The sequence below is a fragment of the Pteropus alecto genome, unplaced genomic scaffold, assembly GCF_000325575.1.
Source record: "Pteropus alecto unplaced genomic scaffold, ASM32557v1 scaffold3, whole genome shotgun sequence".
Lineage (NCBI taxonomy): Eukaryota > Metazoa > Chordata > Mammalia > Chiroptera > Pteropodidae > Pteropus > Pteropus alecto.
This window is the reverse complement of record NW_006442484.1, coordinates 57476215-57502106: the sequence shown is the minus strand read 5'-3', so window position 1 is coordinate 57502106 and position 25892 is coordinate 57476215. Positions and strand designations below refer to the sequence as shown.

Here is a 25892-nt window from a genome sequence, read left to right as displayed (position 1 = left end):
GGGTGGGTGGGGTCTGGGGTGGGCAGAAAGTGCAGGTGTAGACGTTTGCATCCTTGCACTTAAATTGGGACTGCGAAGATTTTGAGAAATATTAAGCGAGTTGGTTTTGTGGATTCACTGAAAAGAGCACCAGTCCTTGGGAAAACACTAAAACGGAACCTTCTCCATCATAAAGAAAAAAAGTCTAGCTAGAACGAGCTAGAAATAACTTTATGAGAAAGAACGAATGAAAAAGCAATAAATCAAATGGGGACTGAAGAGAAACACTGATTCCTGGCAAAAGTGCAATGAGGGTACACTGGTCTTGCATTCAAGACCAGGTTACACTGATTCTAAAGGAGCTTGGGTTTCAAGAGATTCAAAATTCTCTCTGTCTCTGTCTCTGTCTCTGTCTCTCTGTCTCTCTCTCTCTCTGTCTCATCCTCCGTCTCTCCTTGACTGCAAAAGACGTTGTTTTGACAGTCTACAGATACCTCTCTCTCGTCTCCCCAAGCTCCTAGATGGTAGAGGGAAGTTAAGAAAAGAATCATTCGTAAGTCTCCCAACCCGGGGTAGGCATGATCAAGGCCGGCCAGGCTCACGCGCAACCGGGCAAAGAACTGAACCGATCCCATTGGGCGCTGACTCCTCCATTTCTGGGCAGACTTCCTTGGAGTGGATCGGTCACTCTTCTTGTTCTCTTGGGTCCCTTCAGAGTCTGAACGCCAGAGCTTGGCAGGCTTTGCTCTGCTGAAGGCTCCTCATAAAATAGGGCCGGCGGATGAGAGTTACTGCACTCTGAGGTGGCTTCGCATTTCATTATGACAGCCTTTAGTATACAGGGCTGGATTGTGGTGTGGTTTCATTGGCATTTTAAACTCCATTAACACGCCTGGGTATTGTCCCCTAGCTCTGTTCTGTTCTAGTTTTAGCAAATGTGTATATAATTTTTCATTTTCTGTAAATATAATCCTGCTGTAGTTAAATCTGGCTCTAAATTAAGTGGCTTTCAAGAGATGTATGTGAGCTCAAGGGTATGTAACTTTGGAGAGGAGGTAATGACCAACTAACTTATAGGATGAAAAAGATATGCAATCCTGGGTTGTTAGTGATGTACATTCCACGAGGAAAATTATTATACATCATTGTAGTTGTTCTTTTTAAATACAAGTTCACGATTTGCAACCCTATTAGATTTGGGTCAATAAATTGCCTTTGTTCTGTTTGTGACAATTTCTAAATTTGGTATTTTTATAAAAGTCAAAATGCTTTTGGTAACTTACTCATGGTTCATGCATGCATGTATATTTTTTCAGAAAGACTAATTTCTACTTTGCAGGTTCCTAATCACTTTTTAGGTGCTTTATCATAGGAATATTACAAACCTGCAAAATCACTTGTTTGAAATGTTGATAGCTTTGTAGCCCAACATGACTGGTTTCCTTCATCCCTAACTATAGTATTGTTTTGGGAAATAACTAACTTAAATGTGAAATTAAGGTTGGCAGTGAAGAAATTTATTATTAGCCAGATATCTTCATGGGATCTGAAGAAACTAAAGAGAATGAACTGGTTTTCCAAGCAGATTGTCAAGAACCTGGCATCCCACCCCCACCCTGTTAACTCAGAGGTGATCAATCTTCATTTGAGACAGACAGACCATCACAGAAAACACTGTGCCTGTTTATCTTTATTATTGGGGCTTTGTTTCCCCTTTGTCTGGAGAAATTCCAAATAAGGGTTTATTTCACACTGTAAAGCAAAATAATGATTAAAGATGGAGAAATGATAAAATGCATCTGGAGACCATCACCAGCTCTTTTCTAAAATGTGGAGTTTGGGGGTCATAAACTATAGTCCACTTTTCGAGGAAAAATAAGGAAGCTAGGAAGCAAGTGTTAAGCATTCATTCAGTACTACCAGTATTAACCAAAGCTAAAAGAAAATAGCACCATCAAAAAAGGATATTGAAAGAGAATTGACTAGAAAGGAACCGTGAAAAAAAAGAAACAAATATTGATCGCTTAACTAGATATTTTAGGTTATCAGTAGAGAATGACCTTGTAATACAGCTGTGGTTGTTGGAATTAAAATTTAGGATAATTCTTTTAAAGCTTAAAGATACTACTTAAAAAAAAATAAAATGTATAACACTTTTTAATGACTGGAGCGTTCTCTTTAAATTTGAGGTTATGATGACAGAGAAAATGATCTCTTCCTTTGTGACACCAACACCTGTAAATTTGATGGGGAATGTTTAAGAATTGGAGACACTGTGACTTGCGTCTGTCAGTTCAAGGTAAGAAGTCTGATATTTACATCTTCTAATTTATTAACTAGACTATAAAGCAAAGATTTCTCTTTATAACCCTTTATAATCACTTGGCAATTTATAACTATACAAGCTAAGATGAAAGCTGGCACCAAGCAGAGTATTGGTGAGAGAGCCAACTGATGTCAAGGCATAGCTTTTTGGAGAAATGCATATGCCACAGTTACAAATGTCATTGAGATAGAAACTTTCAGGTTGTTCCTTTGGTGTGTCAAAGGAAAATTATGTTTCTTTGTCTCTTCTGACATGCATTTTAGAAGTCAACTACTGGGGAGAATAGTCAACTGTTGGTGGATAAAAAGTGGATCTCTACTTTTGTTCTTTTTGATTGGGGCTATCTTTTGATCATATTGCTCTCTGTTTTAATGGTGTTGGGTTTTATTATCCTAGTAATCTGTTTAAGTTTTTAAATGAACTTTTTAATGTGAGTTCAAAACTACTGTGCTAGTTTTGGAAATCACATAATTTGTTAAAATATGTGAACATTTCATGGGTGCCACATTCAATTATACCTGAATCTCTGAGAAATCCAAAAGAGCACAAATAGCCACAAGTCATTTCATAAATATAAGAAAGATGCACTTTGCCTCATTTAAAAAATATAAATAAAAAGAGAGATTGTAGGACTTTTATCCTCAGAACTAGACCTTTATTAACTATTGAAGATAAAACACTTAAATGTCATTGTTATTATCATCTAACACATGCTTTCTACCATGTAAATTATAAACCTTCATTTCTATCAAAATGTTTATATGACCATATATATCTTCAAATATAATAGATGTCCTACCAATGTCTTATATTCACTTTTGAGTGTTACTGAATTACTTTTTTAAATATACATGAAATCTAATATGAGATCAGGGAAAACTTTTCTAAGATTATAAGCAAAACTAAAAAAAAATTTTTTTAAAGGCTGTAGAACAAATGAAAACGAACTCAAATTCAGGTCTAAGTATTTGTTACAGTATGTGATATTTAGAGTTATTGATGAAATTTAAATATTTCAGATTGAATTAAATTTCCAGTGAGAGAGATAATTCACATTTAAAGATAGCTCCACTGGCTTACAGATAAGCTAAAAACTTCTTGACCATTATTTTCTTTCTAAGAAAAGCAATAAAACAACTGACACTTGTAAAATGTACCATCTCCTGGTGGGTAAGTATTGCTATGATCATACTATGGTCTTTTAGACCATTCTATAGTGTTAGAAACATAGTCTTTCATATTTAATATGCATGTGACACCAACCTCTAAGTTCTCCAACAACACTAAACAATGTAATTATGTTCTTTCAGTGAACGTCATGAGAGAGATGGAGCATGAGAACTCTTTGATTCATACTTTCCTCAAATGTTAAAAGGGAAAATACAGTTGGATAAATCATTAAGTAAACTCCCAGAGGATATTGTGGATTTTTCCCCTTTCAATTTGCGATTGCCGTATATTTCTCTTATTTTCATAACCAAGGGTAGACATAAGAAGTAAACTAATAAAGTGTAAAATGAATCAAGAAGATTGTTCTTCAAATTGGAAGCCATAATCCTAACAAGATTTTGCCAATAGAGAATAAAAAAGAAATTCACAAAATTCTAAATGAATGCATGTTACTTAAAAGGAAATGCATAATTTTCTTGTTAAAAGAATGGTGTTCAATTTTCAGGTTCCACAAAGGATTTTAGTAAAACTTTTATCAACAAAGATATTTGTGTTTTTCATGGGTTAGTCAACAAGTCACATTTGTCATTAATTTAAATAATTGTTGAGTGTAATAGATGGGGGAGCAATGACTGCAATTTTGAATAAGAAACTAAAATGTAATTTTTTTTTCTTAAAAAGTATTTTAAGTAACATTTTAAGTTTATTACTAGATTACTAGTGCTATTAGTTTGTGCTTTGCAATAGGTCAGTCTATCGGGAGAAAATAAACATTTCCCTAGTGGAAAATTTGTACTCTGTACATACAAAAAACCTAGAGTGGCTGAATTAGGTTAAAGATCAAAGAAAATGTACAAGTTGTAGAAGAATAATGGGATACTTTAGGCTAAGAATTTCTTGATTCGATCCTTTCTAATATGTTTCAATGAATTCGAGTTGTTTTTTTTTTTTTAATTCCCTGTTATCTGATGAAAAAAGAGAGGTCCTGAAATTCTATTTTCCTATAGACTAGTTTAAACAACCTGAGGTCATAATTCTTTCGTTCAAATAGGATGCAAACTATGAGTCTTCTGGCTGAGAGACAAATTTCAAAGAGAAATGGGTGTATGTGTATATAATCTATAATTTTTTCCAGTTTGGATTATTACTAGAGCACTAAAATGAACATGTAGTTGCCTTCACCTCTTTTAGATAATTTAAAATAAACTTATTCTACCCTTCAAATATATTATAGTAGTTCCCCCTTATTCTCAAGGAGATAGTCTCAAGATCCCCAGTGGATGCCTAAAACCACGGATAGTACTGAACCCTATAGATACTATGTCTTTTCCTATGAATATACATACCTCTGATAAAGTTTAATTTATAAATTAGGCACAGTAAAAGATTAAAAACAGTAAGTAATAATAAAATAGAGAAATTATAACAATATACTATAATAAAAGTTATGTTAATGTGTTCTCTCTCACAAAATATTTATTGCACTGTATTCACCTTTTCACTTAAAGGAAGTACTTTATGGCTTCTCTTTGGCATACCTGAATTCCCAGCATTGCTCTTGCATTTTGGAGCCATTATTAAGTAAAATAAAGGTTATTTGAACACAAGCAATACTAGGACAGTCAATCTGATAACCAAGATGGCTAAGTGACTAATAGGCAGTGTACTTAGCATGGGGCTGCTGGACAAAGGAGTGATGGTGAGATGGAGTAAGTTGGCATGAGATTTCATCACTCTACTCAGAAAGGCACACAATTTAAAAATTATGAATTGTTTATTTCTGGAATTTTCAGTTTATTAATTTTTGAACTGCTGTTGACTGCTGGTAACTGAAACCATGACTATCTCATTTCTCACAACAGTGAGATAATGATTTTTTTCTGCTTTTAAAGATGATGAAATTAAGGCCTGTAAATATAAGTAACTTACTATTAAGTGGTGATCCCAAAGCAAGAATCTAGGTCCTTTGACACCAAATCTAGGTCCTTTGACAGGCAAATAAAAACATCACTAATAACTACAAAAGTACAAATTTATGGTGGAGAACTCTTAATATCAAAAAACTAGTACAACTAGTTCTTAGTTGATGATGATATGAGTTCCAGAAATGGCCTGCAACCTCATGCACTCTACTTTCCAATCTGTATACCAAATGGTATGTGGTCAATCTGGTAAATCATTTGCGGGGATGAAAATTTAGAGGCAGTTAATGAAGGTGGATGAATGGATAGATGGATGAATGAATGGATGTATGAAAGGAGGAAGGCAGGAAGGAAAGAAAGGAGACATGTAGTTATTTGTAGATGGCACTAGCCATACAATAATTATCAATTTATAATTTGAAAATATGATGAAGCTTTATGTGCTTTGGGTATCATTTGGTTCAAATAATAAATGTTTTTATTTAAAAAGCCATGCTTTAGTTTGCATTTGTTCCAGTAACTGGGACTGCATAACAAATTGTCCAGAACTTGGTGGCTCGAAACAATGAACATTATTTTGCTCATGAATCTGTAATTGTACATGGATTAATGGAACAGCTCATCTCTGCTCCGCTTGGCATTAGCTGAGGTGGGGGAGGGAACTCAAAGGTTTGGTTCTGTACTCATCTCAGGGTTCTTACTCTTATGTCTGACTGTCAGCTGGAAACTTTGGTCCTCCATGTGGATCTCTCTGTATGGGCTTGTTTGGGCTTCTTCATAGCACAGTGACTGTTTCAAGGGCAAGCATCCAAAGAGAAAGAGCCAGGTAGAGACTATATCCTTTCATGATCCAGTCACGAAAGTCACAGAATTACATTTACCATAGTCATGGCCCACTCAAAATAGAAAACTTTTTCCATATAAAGAAATGTAGTCATAAGAAGTAAAAGTTACCTATAGAATGATCAAAAGATTGGGAAATATGCAGGTTTTTTATCTTTTTCTTTTTTTGGAAGAGAAACATACCATATTCTAAGCCATTATTCCTAAGCCTTTGACAACTGGGAATATAGCAGAATTCACTTAACATCTGTGGAGCACCTTATATGTGCCAGACTCTAGAGAAGGTGCCGACAATATATAAAAGTTATGTATAGCTTCTGGATGCTGAAATCTCAGCGAAATGAAATCCTTATTAACCAAACAAGCAATAAATCATATGAAAAACTTCTCACATAAATATTTTTTGTTCATTTAAAGCAAAATTAATTCCATTTATTCTAGAATGTCAAGTCACTGATGACCATGTGGCATGTAGTTGCTTTCTTAAGCAATGTGGACTTTTTTGAACAAAATTATTCTACTGAAAAACACACATTTGGAAAATAAAATTAAGATTTTTAAAACATCTTAAGAAAAATAGAATCACTTTTCCCTGAGAGGAAGTTTATACAACACATACATTTATGGGCCTAACCATCTGGGTGTTAGTGTTGTTTTTTCTCTTACCAGCCAACTCTGTGGCCTTCAGCAAGTCAGTTAACATCTGAATATGTCACTTGATCTGAAACTGAGCAGTATCATGATTACCACTAAAAACTATTTTCAACAATTTGGTACATTTTAATGTAGTAGTTAGCCTATTTCCATGCTAATGTTATCCTGTTTTACTTTATTTTTCTAATTTTAGACATGCATGTTTTAGTGTCAATGTTAGATGGTGACTCTGCTAGTTAAAATAAATATCATGAAAGGCAAATAATTTATATTTTTTAAATAAATGAATATTGCAAAGTATTTTAAAAACATTATTCTCTTAATCCTCCCAAATGCCCCAGTTAACCATTTCAAGTAGAGAAATGAGCTATATTTATAGTTGTTATATTTAGTTGTTGAGTGATACGCATAAGATCCTACACCAAGGCAGTGAGAGAAATGGGAAAACCTAAGATCAGACTTCCTCCACTCTTGAGCCTTAATGATTTAGAGCATGCTTCCTCTGTGTGTTATTCATATTAATGAGTGCAAGTCATGGTACTAAGGGCCAAAAATGTCGTGCTGATAATCTACAGTTAAGCTCTTCAGCTCCATACAAATCTCCCTTTTGGCTTGTATGGAACTTGGCAGCTCTGTTTTTAGCACTGTTCACATTTGGCTTACTGCATCCTTCAGAAATGGCATATGAGCACTTTATCAGTTTATTTGATATTTTAAGATGCATTTCAGCATTGTGTACTAGCACTTGACAGAGATAATAAATACTTCCCACTCCTCATTCCCCATCCACTGACTACATCTGAGTAATCTGCAAAAGTGGATGAGAAGGATAAATAGAACAATTCTAGGAATCAGAGTGAAGAAAATGTGGACCCAAATAATCTACACACAAAGTATTATAACCAGGGTTGGAGACTGAAATTAAAAGGTAACCAGAGATAAGAATGCTAGGACCCAAGCATGAGAAGTTAACCAGTCGAGTCATCCATACTAATTACGACTACTGAAAGGGTTAGCAAGTCTACTGACTATAATATGTTACCAACTGTTTACTTCTTTATGGGCTCTCCTCCATGTGCTCAGATACCAATTTAGTGTTAGTGGGTCCTCATAAATCATCCCTACATTCTCTTATCCCTGAACTTGAACATAGCACATTTGTCAAGCACCTATCACCTGCCTCCCTGGCCATGATTCTGACATGAGTACCAGCCCCATTTATCTGATGTCTCCTTAGCACTGCTCATTGGAAAATTCAGCTCTTACTGTCATTTTACTATTGCTTTTTTTCTTCAGTAATCATGAAGATGTTTGGTCCTATGGTAGGTCAATTTTCAGATGTAAGTTAAAAAAATCTATATTTCTATATCTGTATCATCTATATCTAATCTATATCCACATCTATATTTATATCTACACCTACACCTACATCTATATCTATATTTATCTATGAATTTTCATATATATGAATATGGAAATCATGTGGAAGGCTGCCCTTACACAGGTATCCCCTGATCAGAAGTGAATTGCCTATTGAGTTAAAGAATCCTCATTAATGAAAAGCTCCAATCAAGACACTTTTTAAAATATAGTATAACTATTGAAAAGAATTATTGTATAGAGAACTTCAAGAACATCTGAATTCGAAATTGTAGAAATAAAGAAAATTTCTAAAATATATTATTTAAAATATTTAAGTATTTTAATCATATTTAAATAATTTCTAAATAGATATGATTTAATATCTAAATCCTCATGTTAGCAGTTATGGTGATCATAATACTAGTGTCATAGAGTTTAGATTTACTATTGAGAGAAAAGTACATCATTATAAGTAAAACTATATTTTAGTTTTTCATTAATAGATGCAAAGTAGGGCTCGTAAAATGACTTTCATTTCAGAGACCATTGACTTATACCATTTATAAATTGTTAGGATGATTAAGCCATTATTACATAAAGGCAAAGAACAAGAGTTAAATGGTTGATTGGAAAGAAGAAAGTATAGATACTGTAAGAAAATAGAATGAAAAAATAAATTTCAGGTTTATATCATCAGATTATAACCTTACTGAGAATTTCCTCTTTTGTTGCTTAAATCTTGAGTCAAATTTAACTTATGATAGAGCTTTAGTTTATTATCATATATATTAAAACTCTCCTAGACACCTCACTAGATCATTGGTTTATTTTATATGTGTTATGAATTTACAACACATCAAAAATTCAAGTATTTTAATAAGACAGAAAATTATTTCACATACATGTGTATATATGATTTGCTCTACTTAGTTTCTGGCATAGGTGAGTATTTATAAATAATCATCTTCATCATTACATTTCTTATAACTAAACAATGAAGTGCATCTGTAGTAGTAATCATGAGATAATCATAACTCTGGCATAATTAACAGGTATAGGACACAGCCAAGTATCTCTAATGCCTTAGACCGTGATTATATTATGATGAGCATACCCTGCAGGTTGCCTAATTTTCATACTTTTTTGTAATGAGGTTTTAAAATGAATTTTTCTCTTTATAAAATATGTTAACAGTAATACTTCTGAATAATCAATGAAGTTTACATATGGTTCAGTGGTTGATTTTTCCCCGTTTTCTAGTCTGTTTCTTTCTACACTGTATCTTTATCAATATCTCATTATCTAAAGATATAAGGAAAACTAATTAGTAATCCAAATGTCTTATCCAAGTATTCAGAAATTTGTAAAGATTAAAATTCAACAGCAAAAAAACATGCAAAGAAGTAACTGAGTTTTCTGGCATTTCAGCTATATACTTCTGCTCTCCAAACGCAGATAAACATTACCTGTTTCTGAATAACTTGAATACTATAGCATGGTTTAATTTTTTCCCTCCAAGCCAGATGGGCCATATATCAGAAAAACAGTATTAAGTAATACTGATATATTTGTTGCTATTTCTTTTAGTATTGCTTGTTTGATCACTTTGTTGAAATCGCCTGATCAATTTAGCTTTTTCCCTCCATCTGAATGACTGGTTGGCTGACTTGACATTGCTTTTGTACATTTTTTAATGATGCCCTTGCAGAGTCAAAGACTTAATGAATACAGTGAGGATCACCGAAAACAAAGACCCGTGCTTTTTTTTTGTAAATGATTAGTTCTGTTCAAGAACTCAGAGATTTGCAGACTCCAGTACTAACCAAAGGCTTACATCTGTGTGTTCCCCAGTGCAACAATGACTACGTGCCTGTGTGTGGTTCCAATGGAGAGAGCTACCAGAATGAGTGTTACCTGCGGCAGGCTGCCTGCAAACATCAGAGTGAGATACTTGTGGTGTCTGAAGGATCATGTGCCACAGGTGTGTATGTGATCTTGAAGACTCTCTGAAACCTTCTGAGTGGGGTCTGAATCTAAAAACCATGTCTTGCTTCTCCTGTTATCGCCAAATAAATAATTCAAACTATTAGCTAGACAAGCCTCTTATTCTTTTGTACAAAGCATGCATTATTCTTATTCTATGTCTTTTTGCATTTCAAATCACTTCTGGAAAAGAGAAAATCTACCATAAGGATATTGGTAGATTTTAATATATATGTTACTTAATGAAGTGCAGGCAGTTGAATAATATAATTAGATCTCTAGATTAACCATCCAGGTGTCAAATATATAGAAACCTATCTATGCATGGATACAGTTTGTTTGTGTGTTTATTTTGAACAGTAACATTGTCTGTTAAAGGGCAGCCTTGCATATTTGGGTTTGAAAGTCAAGAGGTGGCTAACCTTAGCAGCTTTACAAAATGCTCCTTACCATTTAGTAGATTATTTTGAAGAATGTTTTTTGCTGCACCTTCTAATGACATCTGCGCTTTCTGACAGTCGGTCTGGGATTCCACAAAGCTTTTTAATTATATTAGTTGCATTGAACAAAGAATAATATGCGGAAAAGTAAGGGAAAAGCTCTTTAGCTTTTCAGGTTTCGCTTTTGTGTACGGTGGTTGTCAGAGCTAAAGAGCATTACAAGCAGAAAAAACAATCAAACAAACAAAAAACAAGATGAACAAAGCCTAACTTGATAAAGCAGTGCTTTAAAATGAAACCAAGTTTTCAGGTTAGGCATGAGACATTAAAATCACATATATTAAAGAAACTTTAGTGTCTCATGATAGTTGTCCTTAATGGCAAATAGTATCTTTCTGGAAAATCATAATTTCAGAGGAATTGGATGATATAAGCATATTCGGGAAAAATAATGATGATATAAAATATAAACTTCCTTCAAAAATAGAAATAAAGAATAGGGAAAATCTGTTTTATTGAAAAGTACCTCTTAGATAACAGGTATTTCTATTCTAAGAAATTATGTTAAAAGTTGATGTGAATCATGCCTAAGACAGAGTGGTAAAAGAGCACAGAGAAAGTCTCATATTTTTCATAAGATTATCTTATGCCTTTGATTGTAAGTAATTGATAATGTTCCAAGTTGTGACTACCAAAGTTTCTAAGAATTAGCAGAAGAGAGGTAGAGGAAATGGTTTCCCTAGTCATGTCTATTTATTCTTTATGGACAACGATGCAGGCTTTCTGGCTTTGGTTTTAGTTTTTAAGTAGCTTTTTGCTCCTACATGGTTTTTTTCATGATGTTGTGAATGTCCTTTCTGGAAGGGTGATCATAAGACAAGCTGGACTGGTTCTCCACTTGCTTCTTATTTGACAGAACAAACAGATCATTGTTGCTTGATCTGTGAGTGAGAAGTAATAAGTGAAAGTGACAGTAGGAAGTGAGTTATTGCACCATTTTTCCCAGTAGGAAAGGAGGAAGACCAGCCTGCTACTCTCATAGTAAGGATGGGGAAAATAGAAAGACAGTGAGCAATTTAATTACAAAAGTTCAATCTACCATATCTAATGAACAAAAAATGAAAAATGACACATTAGGACAAATGGAATAGAAAAAAAAAAAAGAAAGAAAGAAAAGAACCTCTGACTCATGGAAACCAGGAATGATGTGGGCAAATACCAGAGACAACAAAGAAAAGGATTTGCCTATTCATATAGGATATCTGTCTATCTCTAACAATAGCCAAGTGAGAATCAGTGGGCAGTACTCATAAGCAGTCATGAAGTTATAATTATGGCTAAAAATGTTTGGTAGCAAAATCTCTCTTTCTTGTCAACCTCAAAGTTCTTGTCAGCACATACAATTGCATTTTTCTGATTCATTCAGATTTTTCCATTCCAGTCCCTAATGTGTTGGTGATAGTATAAAAAGAAATACTTAACCAAGTAGAAAATTTAATCACAATTGAGTAATCCATCCCTAGCTCATTCACAGATTTAAATTTCTTCAGGATTTAATTACTAAGCCAGTACTGAATGCATCTTCCATTGACTTGTAAATCTAAAAGGTTTTTGGCCTGAATAATGATGGAGGGACCAAAGTAATTTTGATTAACCAGGTCTGACTGTAAATAAATTGGAGCTCTGACTTCTGATCTAAAAAAGATTCTTCTTCTTTTCTTCATATATTTTCCACTTATTTTTTTAATGCTGTTTGACACTGAGTGGAGGTGGCAAGTTGTGATCTTCAGGAAGAAAAAGCAATAGAAGATACAGCTTTATATTTTTATTTAATTGAACTGAAACATATTTTTTTTGTCCAAAAATCATTTTCTATTGGGCAGTCTGGTCAAAAACCTCACTGTCAACTTCTTTTTTTTTTTTTTGCCTTATAAGAAATGCATTGACGACGAACCCAGATTCAGGTCCAATAACATGACTTGTTTTCTTAGGTGTTTCTGTCTCATTAATAAGATTTTTGTATGTTACTTACCTCTGTTTTGCCAGGGTGGCTCATTTATAGTAGAAATCATTAGAGCTTTCCATTACTTTTTCATAATGATGCCATGGAATTAAGTGACTGTTTTTTCAATCTATCTCTCTTTCTTCCCTAGCTACTTAATCTGGGTCAAATCAAACACAAATTTACTTAAGAACCATGCTGCATGAATTTTTAGAAACATACATGGGAACACAAACTGAATACTACTGCCACTTTCTTGATTTTCCCTAGCCATATCTTTTTATTCGAAACCTATGAATAATAGGCAAGATGTTCACTCAAAATTTTATTTATTATGTTCCAGACAAAGGTTTAAGCATTGAAAATATGTTAGTGTGCAGTAAGCTTCAAAATAGTTCAATGAAATAGACGTTACTATACCCATTGAATAGAAGACGGATAAGCTTAGGAAGACTGAATAACATTCCTAATGTCGTCATCCAGTGAGTAATGATTTAATGTTTGAAGGTTGGCATCTTTAACCTTTTATGCATTTCCTCTAATATGCATGTAAGTATAGAAAGCTGAACTAGACATGGACCTTGATTTTAAAAAAGTTTACAGTCTTTAAGTGAGAAAGGAAAAAGAAACTATATGCATTCAACTAAAGCACAGGTAGAATATATTAGTGTTATAATAGTACAACCTGTTATTAGCACCTAATCATTGTAAGTAATACTGAATAAAACTTTCAAGTTAATTCAAATAAAGTCAGTCAACATTTTAGCCGTGAAGGTATACAAAAAGGAGACTTGATACATTGACTATTCGAGCACTGCCCTTTCCAAAAGTAATGGTGCCAAGGCGTGATTTTCAGTTCAGTTGAAGGACTGTTCTCCTATTATGGAGATGAGTGCATTGGCTTTCCTTGATCTGTTATCATTAAATAGTCAGGTCATATGATTAAAATCTTTATTTTATTCTACATTTACTAAGAAGGTTTTTATTATAAATTGTTTTACCAATTAGCTTATCTTTAAGGAAAGGATATAATGGCCCAGAGACGTAAGCCTTACTCATATTAGCAATTAATAAAAGACTTGATATTCTTACTTAATACCGTGTTAATCCTGTGAATTTAGTAAATATGAGTCTCTGCCAAGGCTTGTAATTCAAACCACCGCTCCTTCATGGCAGTGCTAATGCCTAACATGATGACAAGGGAGACTATTGGAGAATAATCGATTCTTCCACATGTGCCAGGCTTCTGTGGATTTTCATATACCATGCCTCTTTCTATGCAGTACCACTCAATTAAGTGTCATGGTGGCAAACAAGTAGAAGTAATGTTTTATTTTAATTGGACTAAAACATCAAACACAAGTTTACAGAAGTGACAGTCGATACAATTCTTGAACCCTGGTTAGCTTTCAGTGTGACACGAAGGCATAGCAGACAGAGAAAACCAGTATTAGTCTTATTTCTCAGGATAAGGTAGATAATATAGAACCATATGTATTTAGAATGCAAAGGAGTGGGGAGGTAGAGGGAAGATGATGTCTACACTTAACAGGTGGAAGCAGATGGAAACTTAATGGGCTTGACTCCAGCTAGAAAACTGGATATTTCTGGGTACTGAGTTCTCAGAAATAAACATCTCTGACCAGTTGTAATTATGTAGGAGGGAGGGGAGAGAGAAAATGGAGAAAGAGAAATGCAGAAGGGAGATTATTGTTTTTTTTTTTTTTTTTTATTCTGCCACCATCACCTAGGGTATATTCAATTTAAAGCACAAAGACAAAGCAAATCTCACTCTTCTACTGGTTTCAAAAACAAAAGATGCTTTTGGTGGTAGATACATTTATCCACAATTGTGGTATTTGAAAAATATATTAACAGTTATAAAAAGATGTTTATTTTTAAACTGTTTTTCTCTTTGTGCATGTGCGATTTACAAGAATGTAAGCCTTAATTATGAGTTTATTTGTTGCATGTCTTAGACTGTTTAATTTCTAAATCTCACTGATTGTTATAAGCATCTTATTTTCAATTTCTTTTGTTACTAGAACCAAATTTATTCTGATTAAAATAAAAATATGAAAGATTTTACATAATCAAGTTAGGAATTATTTTAAAGCTAGATGACTCTTCATAAAGTTTAAATATGAAAATAATAGAGAATTTATTTTATAAGTAATGCTATGTAAATTAAATTGATATCAATACATATTTTAGATTAAATATTAGTAATTTTCTCAATTATCTTATTGTCTCAATGAAGAAAATAATTATGAACTAAAAAAACAGTTACGAATAGTTTTTGAATATGTTTTTCAAGCAAAAACAAAGTATTTCTTTTTCTTTTTGCAGATGCAGGATCCGGATCTGGAGATGGAGGTAGGAGTTGCCTTTTTGTATTTGACGACTTACATGAGGACATTATTTATGGATATATATTTGCCATTATAAGTGTCTGAGAGAAATTCACATTTTGCATTTTAGGAGAGGAGAAAACAAACAATATCATTCTCTTTATTAAGGAAATGTATGTACCATGCAAATTATTTGATATATTTATGAATCATACTTAAGAACTCGGTCTTTATCTAATCTTCCTTGTTTATTTATTTGTTTGTGTCTGAGTTATCTTTGAGATAGATGTGCATGTTAAAACTTCTTAATAGAAGATTTCAAGCATATTTGACAGGGCAGAAAGAACTCATGAGGAAATTATTTAAATACTGGGTTTTTTATAATATTGCCCTCAATTACCAGATATTAATATTAATATATGCATAACTATCCTGTAAACAAGGTCTTAATTATCAAATTAATAATTTCAAACTGAAGGAGCTTAAACTATGAGAGAATATGATATTTATAACTTAAACTTCATGTATCAGTTGGAAACTCCTTTCTTTTATTTTTTTCTTCTTATTCTTCCTTTCAATTACAGGTGCTTTATAGTAACTTGGAAAAAAATCAAGTTCTCAAAAAATAATTGCTTTAGAAAAAAACAAGCATATAACCCATTTATTTCTGAATTGTATTTTTTAAAATAGTTGTTCTGAAAGTTGTGGTAATGAGTATTTACTTCTAGTAACATAAACTTTTTTAAATCAGAAGACAAACAGTTTTAATTGAATTACTTTTATTTCAGTCTTTGTGTTACTTTGCTCTGCAATGATAATGGTTTTAATTATCTTTAAAATTTTTATTGTATTACAAGTTGCCAAAAAAGCTTAATAACTTGAACCAAAAAACCTAGTTTTAGAATGACCTGGACAATTCCATTTCACATAGTCATTGAATTGTACATGAAATATATTTGACTCACTACCTGTGCTATACAGAGGACGGACTTGCCTCTGTGTTCTGATGGAGTATCTATGACCAGGGTATCAGAGGAGCCAGAATCAGTTTCTTTTGAATTAACTAGAAGTGATTGAATTACCTGTGATTGTTTGGTTAATCCAACAGTCCTAGCTAGTGATTTTGTTCTAACTACTGATCGCTATAGGATATATTCTCAATAATGTGTACTTAATTAATAATTGGGGTATCTTTGCAAGCACTTTGGATGCTTAATGGTTATTTTTCTAATTTATTTTAATGAAGGTGAATATAATTCTCAACTGGAGTGCATTGATCTGATTAGTGCTGTGAACAAATTTATTTGCAAAAACACTTATACATCATAAATGATATCATTAAACCCCAAGTCCAAAATCACTGTAAAATACATCATTTTTTTACTTTTTTAGATTGTTCTATATTTTTAAATGAATGAATATTACCTTAGCAATAACAATTAGATCTGATTATTTAGAAAATAAGGTTAATCCATTTGCATAAGAACATGTGTTTACTGCATTTGAGGGAACATTTTTGCTATGATATAAAAGGGATAGAAAGGTTTCATAAAATTTATATTAACTTACTAGTATACATTTTTTAGAGAGTTTTAAAATCTTTAACTATCAATTTATTCAGATGAAACAATTTAAAGGGCTAACTTTATTTAGGTAAAACATGTTTACTATGTCTCTAACATGATCTGCAAATGTGCATTCATTCATAAAGGTAATTTGTAGAGCAATATGAAACAAAAATCTTTTCCCAGTTCAGTAACTATATCTTCTTTTAGTGCTTAAGAAAACTCATTAACACAAATAATAATTTTGTATTATTAGTTTTGAACCTAAGACCTGCTATTTATGGAATTCTGTCTTCAAACAAAAATGTTTAATTGGAAAGGCATCTACATCAAATAACCTTTATTGGATAGACTCAGAGTTGAAAAAGTTTATGATAAACTATAATTACCTATATATGCGTCCTATAGGAAGATAATGTGTGGTAATGTGTGGACCAAATTTCAAAAAATTTCAGAAAATAGTTGAAAGAAAAGAGTTGGTATTTCAAGTACATATATATATATATGGAGATTTAGTGTTGTAAATACAAAAACGGGTTTGTGTAGGAGGGATAATAACATCTTATCCACCCACAGACTTCCTTAAGCAACAAATACTGCAGTAAGAAAAAAGTATTAAAGGAACCTCCTCTCAAAATCTAGGGGTGTGTGGGTGGATCATTTTTAACCCCTGCTTTTCTCTCAAAGTCTTTCAGTCATATTATAAAGACAAGTCTATGAATACTTTTCTTTACTCTCTTTTAAAAATATTTCTGGATTAATTAGACTTTTGGTGGATTTCTAAAAACAATAAATAAGCCCAGTAAAATAAAAACTATATTTCAATTATTAAAATAATTATAAATGTATTATCCTGCTATAGGTCTGGAGGAATCCACAATTAAATTTTAATAGCATCATATGGTAAGTTGTATGATAATGTCGATAGAAATGAAATGTGTCTAAGTCATGTGGCATAGATACAATGCTATATTTTTATTTCATGAGATAGAATGAAGCACTGGGCCTATTTATACAACTTATGTAAATATATAGTTTTAAGAGAATTTTTTAACAGATTAATGTCAGATATGTGCGGCAACAAGTCAAATTAAATTTATGTTTGTTGTTTGCATAAAGAAAGCTTGATTTTTATTTTAATTATCCAGGTAATTGTTATTATGGTAACTTTGGTGTAGACAACCAGTTATATGTTTTTACTTAATACAAAAGTGTCTTGTGCAATTTATCTTTGTATTATATTCAGATGTCCATAATTAAGACATTTACTTCATATGTGTACATTTTGGATAGAACGAGAAATATTTACATTACAATGAATTGTAAACTTTATTCTACCAGTTCTGATTATACGGATTGCTGGAAACTGGGAAACACCATTATAAGAAGTCTGAGAACTTAAAAATCATTTAAAAAAATTCTTACATTTCTAGTGAATTTTTGATGATATTTAGGAATTAAGTTGAATTGAACAAGCCTAAATATAACCTAGGCAATGTGGCAAGATTTCTGGAGCTGTAAAGATGAATATGACACAGTTCCTTACACCTAAGGAGATTATATGTAAATTCTCTTCTTAGCATACAATGAGAAAAATATTATTCTAATTATCAAAAGAAAAGTAATTCTCTACAGAAATAAAATGTTAAATATACTGTAAATAACAGGAAACTGAATATTCATTTCATAAAATATTCTTATATAAGGCTAAGGAATTTTTTTTCTTCCATGTTGCCATATTCATTCCCTTTCCTGACCTCAATTTGTAGCTTCTTCACCTTACTGTCATGGTCAAGTTCTCGCAAACACAGTGTGCCTCATCATGTATTTTCTCCACTGGGTTCACGTTAAGCCAAAGTCTGACAAGTATCAATTGTTAGCAGCTTCAGCTGAAATACTGATTCAGTAAAGAAACTACCACGTATGCAAGGTCTGAGATTTATCCAGGGCAGTACATGCAGGGAAGAAAGCAGAAACTATGCCTGTTTTTGCTGTTCCACACCTCAGGGTTGCTGTTCTACCTGGAGATGGGTTCATAGCCATAAGAACCCAATCAAAATCTTGTCTCAGCTTTCCATAGGTTGGAATCCATTTTGCTTTCTTTTAACCGCAAAGAAAAACAATATTGCAACAATAATGAAATAGGGTAGAATAAGTGATGACCATGTAATGGATAATGAAATTGGAAAAATACAAAAAGAAAGGAGAGAAACAAAGTGAGAATGATGGAAAGTAAGAAGAGAGGAGAAAGAAACCTTTGCCATCAACAAGGCTGTGCTTTGTTTTCACACATGGCTACCATCTTAAAAATAAAAATTACTTGTTTCTCTTTCAGTAGAACAGTAATAGTTGTCTGATATTCCAGAGAAGATTACTTGAGAATATGAAATAGATGCTACAAACTTTTGTCTGAACCATCCATATATGTTTTTTAAACCATATCTAGGAAAAGAAATGAAATCGTGTGCAGTTGGAATGGCTTTGGACTGTGAATGGCTTTGGATTGTGAATCAGATTTGTATTCTAGATTTTTAATTGGCTTCAAGAATGCTTATTTCATTTTTTACTCTCAGTCTCCTTGAATATTTATTTATTTTATTAGTAAAAGAGAATATCTGCTTGTAAGAAGATGATTATAATAAACTAATGCAAAGAACTTTGAACTCCATAAAATTAAAAATGAAATTAAAAGAATTTATATTACCTTTGCCTTAGTCCCATTTACTCTAAGAATGTAATTTGTCTGAAGAGTTTAATTAGAAGTTTGAATCTTTTAATTAATGATTTTTACCATTCATGATTTAAAGTATTGATGCCGAGATAATAATCAGAAATCTATTAATCCAATCATAGTTCTCAGTATTTAGAGACAACTAGCTCTGTACCTTGAAAAGAAGTGAAACGACCCTGTTGATATTAGAAAAACTGTCGTTACACAAGTAGATGAGAAAAAAAAAGTTAAAATTTTCAAAACAGCAAATGATTATCTTAAAACTACAATGGTAGTCATATTACCTCTATAGAAAACCAAAAAAAGAATAGGAGGATTCACAATCTGAAGGATTCGGTATACTTACAGAAAGAATTTTTATCAGGGCTCTAAGCATTGCAAAGTTTTTCCAAGGGAATTTGAGCTTTTTAGAAACAGATTCTTTTAAAATAGAGGTGAAGATTTTATTACACTTTTGCTTGACATCAGAGTATGAATTAGCTAAATCTGTAAGGAGGCCTACACTTATGTATAATTGTTTTTAAAACACTCTATGGTTTATAAAAAGGACTATCATAATATTAGTTAATATTATTTTATCACAATAACAACCTTCAGATGTTTGGGTGATGGTCAGAAAGGATGAACATCTTACCCATGGTCCCAACAACAGTACATATGGTAACTAAGCCAGTCCTTGAATTTCAGGAGATGATCCTACCTCTTGTAGTTGCTTTTTGCAGTAACTACACCACACCCTACGTTCTACAGTTTATATAAATTATATAAATTATAAACTCTATCAACTATCATATGAGATTTTGTTATCTCATTTCTTTACTTCCTTCCCACTCTCATTTTTATTTCTGAAATTATCTGTTCTATTTAACATAGAACTCAAACCCCTATGGGTTTTTGTTGTCTGTTTTCTAAGTTAATCAGACTCCTCAATTCGTAATGATTGCTGTCTATTTTCTATTAATTTTTTCCTTCATCCCCCATTCCTAACCTCATTCCTTTTCTTTTATAGGTGTTTACTCTGAGATATTTAATATATTTTAAATTCTTGAGGGAACAAATATAGTTATGTGTTTAGCAGTAGGAAGTATGGTTAAAAACCAGGCTCTAGAGCTAAACTCTGCGTTTGATCTTGGCCTCACCGCTTACTAGCAGCATGACCATAGACAGATTACTCAGCCTCTCTGTTTTTAGTTTCTTCATCTATGATCCTGGCAGGGTTTCCCAGGAAGCAGATTCTGGGGTTGAGATATGTGCAAACTATATTGAGTAGTACTCTCAGAATCAGCATCTATGGAAGAGATTCTGAGTAGTACTCTCAGAATCAGCATCTGTTGGGCAGAGGGAGAAGTTGAACTGGTGTAGTTTAAAAGAGGCACAGTAGGCCCACATGGAGCTCTCAAGATGGAATGATCTCTATAAGCTATGCTGTTTGAGATGTTAGGTCTTTACCTTTGCACCTCACCATTGATGTTGGCAACTGTAAAGCAGGAGTGTTACCTTGGGCCCAGTGTCTCCATTTAGCTGCAGACTAGATATAGAGAGGGATTCAGCTGTGAGCTGTTTATGTTCAACACTCGCAACTGGCCATGGGAAGATGTCAACATTGCACCATGTCATTCTACACAGTCAATAACATTTAAAAGAAGGAACAAAAATGACAAAATTCTTGCCTTGGTAGAGCTTAATTCTTGTGAAGTGACCCAAACAGTAAATAAATAAACAAGGAAAAAATATAGATTATCAGATGGTAATGAGTGCTATGTATGATGAAAAAAAGTGGGATAAGGGGAGTTGAGGGGTAGGGTTCCTAATTTATCTAGCGTGTTCAGGAAGGCCTGGACAAAGAGAAGGAGAAAATGAAGGGGCAAACCTTGCAGATAGGTGAGGGAAGGGCATTCCAGAACTGTAAATGCAAAAGCTCTGAAGCCAGTGCATAACTGGGGTGTTCGAAGATTAGGGATGTTAGTTGGATTAAAGTGAGTGAGAGGGTGCTTGGAAATGAGGAAGAGAGGTGGAGGAGGGTGGTGACCTGCAGACCCTTCTTTAGGGTTTGGCTCTTCCTGTGAGTAAACTGGGAACCATCACAGGTCCGGAGCAGAGGAGAATGTTATAATCTGACTGACAATGTTACAAGATTACTCTAGCTGCTGTGTTATAGTAAGGGAGAAAGTAGGAAAGACTTCTGCAATTAAAAGACAAAAAACAAAGTTTCTCTTGTTGCTGAGGTTCAGGAGTTTGTGGTATATCTTCTAGAGTATTCCTTGTCTATCTACATATACCAACGAGTCTTCTACCTATCTGAGAGACATTGTCTATGGTTCTTTACAGAATAGATATCCTAGATTTTACTGTAGTCAAATCCATATTTTCTCAAGGTATTTTTGTATTTAGAGTTTTATTTAAGATATCCTTCTCCTATCTTGGTATTTTTAAGTAAGCAGAAAATTTCACTTGTCATCAGACAGATTTTAATACATAGGAATCTCTCATTGTGTGCTACAGTGCATGCCAAATTGTACTTAATTTGTTTCAAATTTGGATTTGAAAATATCCAAATTCGTTTCAAATTTGGCTTTTTTTTTTTTTTTACTATACTAAATGTACAATCCATATTGTACCATATGATTTTCAATGTGTACTTAACAAAGAGCAATTTCATTTTCTCTGGTAAGTTACATACTTGTTATAGATTTAGGATTTAAAAAAAAATCTAGGAATAAATAGAAAACAATATGTTTAAATAATGTTAGCATACTGGCTCAATGAGTCAAACCAAAAGAATTATTCCAGTTCCTGTAAGTTAGTGAACTGGTTCTGAAAAATCTTATTCCATGCTGCTCTCTCTCTGAGAAGAATAAAAGAAGAATGAACTGGTTTTTAAGTAAGGTTGGACTGATGTTTCTAAGAGCTGTTTTGCAGGTGGACCATTTAAGCTGGACCCATTCTCAATTAAATAATGTTGCTTTAAGCTTAATATTTTCCATATTTTTTCTAATTTCCAGCTGTTTTTCTCTCTTTTTAACCCTGTAGTTTGGCTGACTAGGTGGCTGTTCTGTCATTACCTTCTTTTGGTGAAGATCACAAACAGAATGGTCATTATTAGTGGAATCAATTAAAGAGGGTGCTCATTTCTATGGTGGCATCTATGCAAAATTCATGTACTCTGTACATATCTGGTCCTGGCTAAATTAAGAAATCTTGCATGATCTTGTAAGCATTGAATTAGGGTGGGAGTCATTTCAGATACACTGACTGTCCTCTCCAGAGACTGTAGCACGAATAGAAATAACATGACCTTTGACAAGTAGAATTTCTGACATATTGATTTAAGTGATAGTGGTAGAAACTTGGTGAAAAAGCGTGTGGAGCTATATGGTGTCTTATTTCCTGAACCCTTTGAGCTTTGTGATGCACTCTGAGATCTAATCCTTGAGGGCTGGAGAGTTTACAATGTTGAGGATTTTATTCAGTCACTTAGAAGGCAACCATAATCATAGCTTGAATGTGGTTATCTTCGAAAGTAGGTGTTAATTTTAAATACAATTAAAAATAAACACAAATGGCAGTTTAGAGATAAAAGGGAATTAGTAGTAGAGTTATAGTACTGCATCTTAAATAGTGGGATATTATTAAATGGTTATATTCTGGAAGCTCATGCTCTCACGGCTTTGAGGTCCATACTATCCAACCATGTTCAGGCCTTGATTCAGGAATCTCCCTAGGCCTCTCATGAAGAGAGAGCTCCCTTATGCTAAGCTCTGCTTTGAAATAGAATGTAGCAGAGTTATAAAGCCAGTCCAGTCCTATAAATCAGCACACTCCGCGAATTTTCCACTGTGAATAGTTCTCAGATCTCTATCTCCAGACCTTCCACCAATCCCCTATTTCAATCCCTAGTCATCTCTTGTATAACATTGAAAAAAAGCCTCCTAATTGGTCTCTCTGCTTCTAGTCTTGTCCTAAATTTTTCTTACTTGTACAGTCAGAATGATTTATATAATATACTTCTCTGAACATATCATTTCCCTGCTTATAACCCAACAATGGCTGCCCTTCATCAGAATCAAAGTCAGTCTTTGTTTTGAAATGCATGGCATCTGATACTAGTATATCAACATGTTCACTTGTGATTTACCTCATTCTACTAAAAGTGGTGTGCAGAGAAAAAAATTGAAGATATTTTAGGATTCTAGTTAGTTAGTTTGTAGGTAATTGAAGTAATTTTACCCTATGTGAATACTTTATTCCATATCCAAATTACTTATTAAAATACCAAATGACTTTGGCCAGAGAATAGAATCATTTGGAAATCCATTTGATGCCTTCATTTAATTTGACATTGAACTAGTGACAAAAGCCCGTCTTTTCTGAGTTTTCAAGGAATTACAATGATTACTCCACATAAAATGTACTTTAGCTATGAAAGAATATTACTTGGAAAATAAAACACTGGATATTAGTTCTTTTCATGTAGACGGTTTCTTGATTTAATGAAATGAGAGAGTAGAATTCTGTGAGTTCAGATTTTAACTTATGAAAAATGCAGTGGTATATGTAGAAGAGGAAAATAGAGCCTCTATGTGATGCCATGGGGATTCTAGAGGAAATGATTTTAAAGTAAGTCACCTCACTGTCATCAGACTGAAAGTAAAGGTGCAACCAGCAGAATTCCATAGACTTGTGCCTGGCATGTAGTAGGTGTTTGCTAAGTATTTGTGAAATTAGTGGATGGATGAATGAACTGGCAGAACAGCGTCGTCAGCTCCTGGGATAGCATTTAACTGATGCATATGTGAACGTGGAGGCCACTCTTCTACTTCCCAGTAACCGCTAACTATGGCGCTTGACTGACTTCGAGTAGACATCAGAAGTGCCATAAGACATGTCCTTCCTCATGAAATCTGCAGTGATTCTCTTTCTCCCACCAACTTGGAGCCACGGTTCTTACCCACATCCTCAAGTTCTTTTATCCCATCTATATCCCCCATAAATGAAACTGGAGCAATGTGGGAAGGTCATGTTCAAATATAAAAGAAGATATTTATGGGGATAAAAAGGAGAGTTTGGAGAAACAAGATAGGAGAGCAGTCTGGTGAGAGAGAACACGACTTCTCAATGCAGAATATCAGAAGAGTAAAGGAGAAAGCTGTGGTGTTCGACATTTTGTAGAAAAAGAGTTTGTGTCCACGTATGGAACTTAAAAGGTGGAATGTTAAATGGCTTCGGGCTTGGATAGGCTGAATTTTTTTTTACAGTTCCAACTCAACATTTCTTATTAACAAATACAATATTTAGTCATTTAATGCATTTCTTCCCCCAATTGTTTCTATACCCCCATACACACATGTATGTTTTGAAAAGAAAATCCAGGAAAAAACATATCCCAGATGTAGATTTTCTTCCTGACTCTATGTCACATGCATTTTTCTCACCCATCTAAAATAGCATTTAATGTTGTCAAGAGATATTTCATTAGGAAATATATGGTTCCTTCTTGCCAGACAAGACAAAGGTTGAGATCAGTGTTTGGTACTGCTGAGTAGCAGCTCTGACAACCTTCCTCTACTCCAGCACTTTTGAAAATGTGTTCTGTAGAACTTGAATGCCTCAAAAGGCTATTATACCAGAGGATATACCAAAAGGCTATTATACCAAAAGGCTATTATCCAGTTAAGTGAGATTTAGAAATGCTGCATACTTTGACCCCTTTTGAAGAGTCACAGGTAGGGTGACCAACTTGTTTCAATTTGCCCAAGACTTTCTACGTTTAACACTGAAAATCCTGCATTCCAGGAAATTTCTCTGTCCTGCAAAAACCAGGATGATTGGTCACCTTAGTCACATATGAAAGACTGAGAAGTCTTAACGGTGAAGAAGCATGCTAAATTTTGTTTAAACAGTGCTTTAAAGGAACTCCTGACCATGAAATATTTTTCTTAAACAAAGATATTAAGAATCAAAGTAGTCGATGGTACACACTTTGGGAAACTTCTCCAACCCCATCCATTTGTCTCCTGGCCCCTGCATCTTATTAGTGTTCTTCTCTCTATTGCCCTGTGTTTCAGGGCATATGGAGACCTAAGGAATGGTAATATACTATAAGGAAAGTCTTTAAATGATCTATATTCCAAGTCCTTTTGGTAATTGCTATCATATAATTCTGGATAAGTCTTGAATATATGTTGGGCACTATGTGTAAATTTCCAAAAAAGTTAGTAAAGAGTTTTGAGGCTGCTGTTATATGACAACACAGGCATTCACAGAACTCTCCTCTGATCCCTCTCTCTGTAGGGACAATACCTGAGGGGAGAGGAGAGAACAGGACAAGAAGATAAAGATGGATGGAATGGAATGCAGACATTTTCAATGTCTGGAAAGGGGCAATGATTCGGATCCAGAGCCTCTTAGTTCCACTCAACCATCTTTTTTTAACGGACAGTTAAAAGCTTGATCTGGTTGAGCACAACCTATACTTACCACCGCATCACAAACTAGGGCAGGTGCCTCTTTCTGCACCTGCAAACAATCATAAAAAGCAAAGCCCATTTTAGTGAACTCTAAAGG

General features: G+C 33.6%; 1 protein-coding gene across 1 annotated transcript in view; it reads left to right on the top strand.

Annotated features, from left to right (window-relative positions):
- Positions 1 to 25892, top strand: part of TMEFF2 (transmembrane protein with EGF like and two follistatin like domains 2) — a 214515-nt gene that overhangs the window by 794 nt on the left and 187829 nt on the right. Inside the window, exons 2-5 of the mRNA XM_015596458.2 lie at positions 983 to 1013; positions 2169 to 2278; positions 10108 to 10237; positions 15031 to 15057. Of these exons, the coding sequence (XP_015451944.1) occupies positions 983 to 1013; positions 2169 to 2278; positions 10108 to 10237; positions 15031 to 15057 (298 nt within the window). The remainder of the gene's footprint in view (positions 1 to 982; positions 1014 to 2168; positions 2279 to 10107; positions 10238 to 15030; positions 15058 to 25892) is intronic.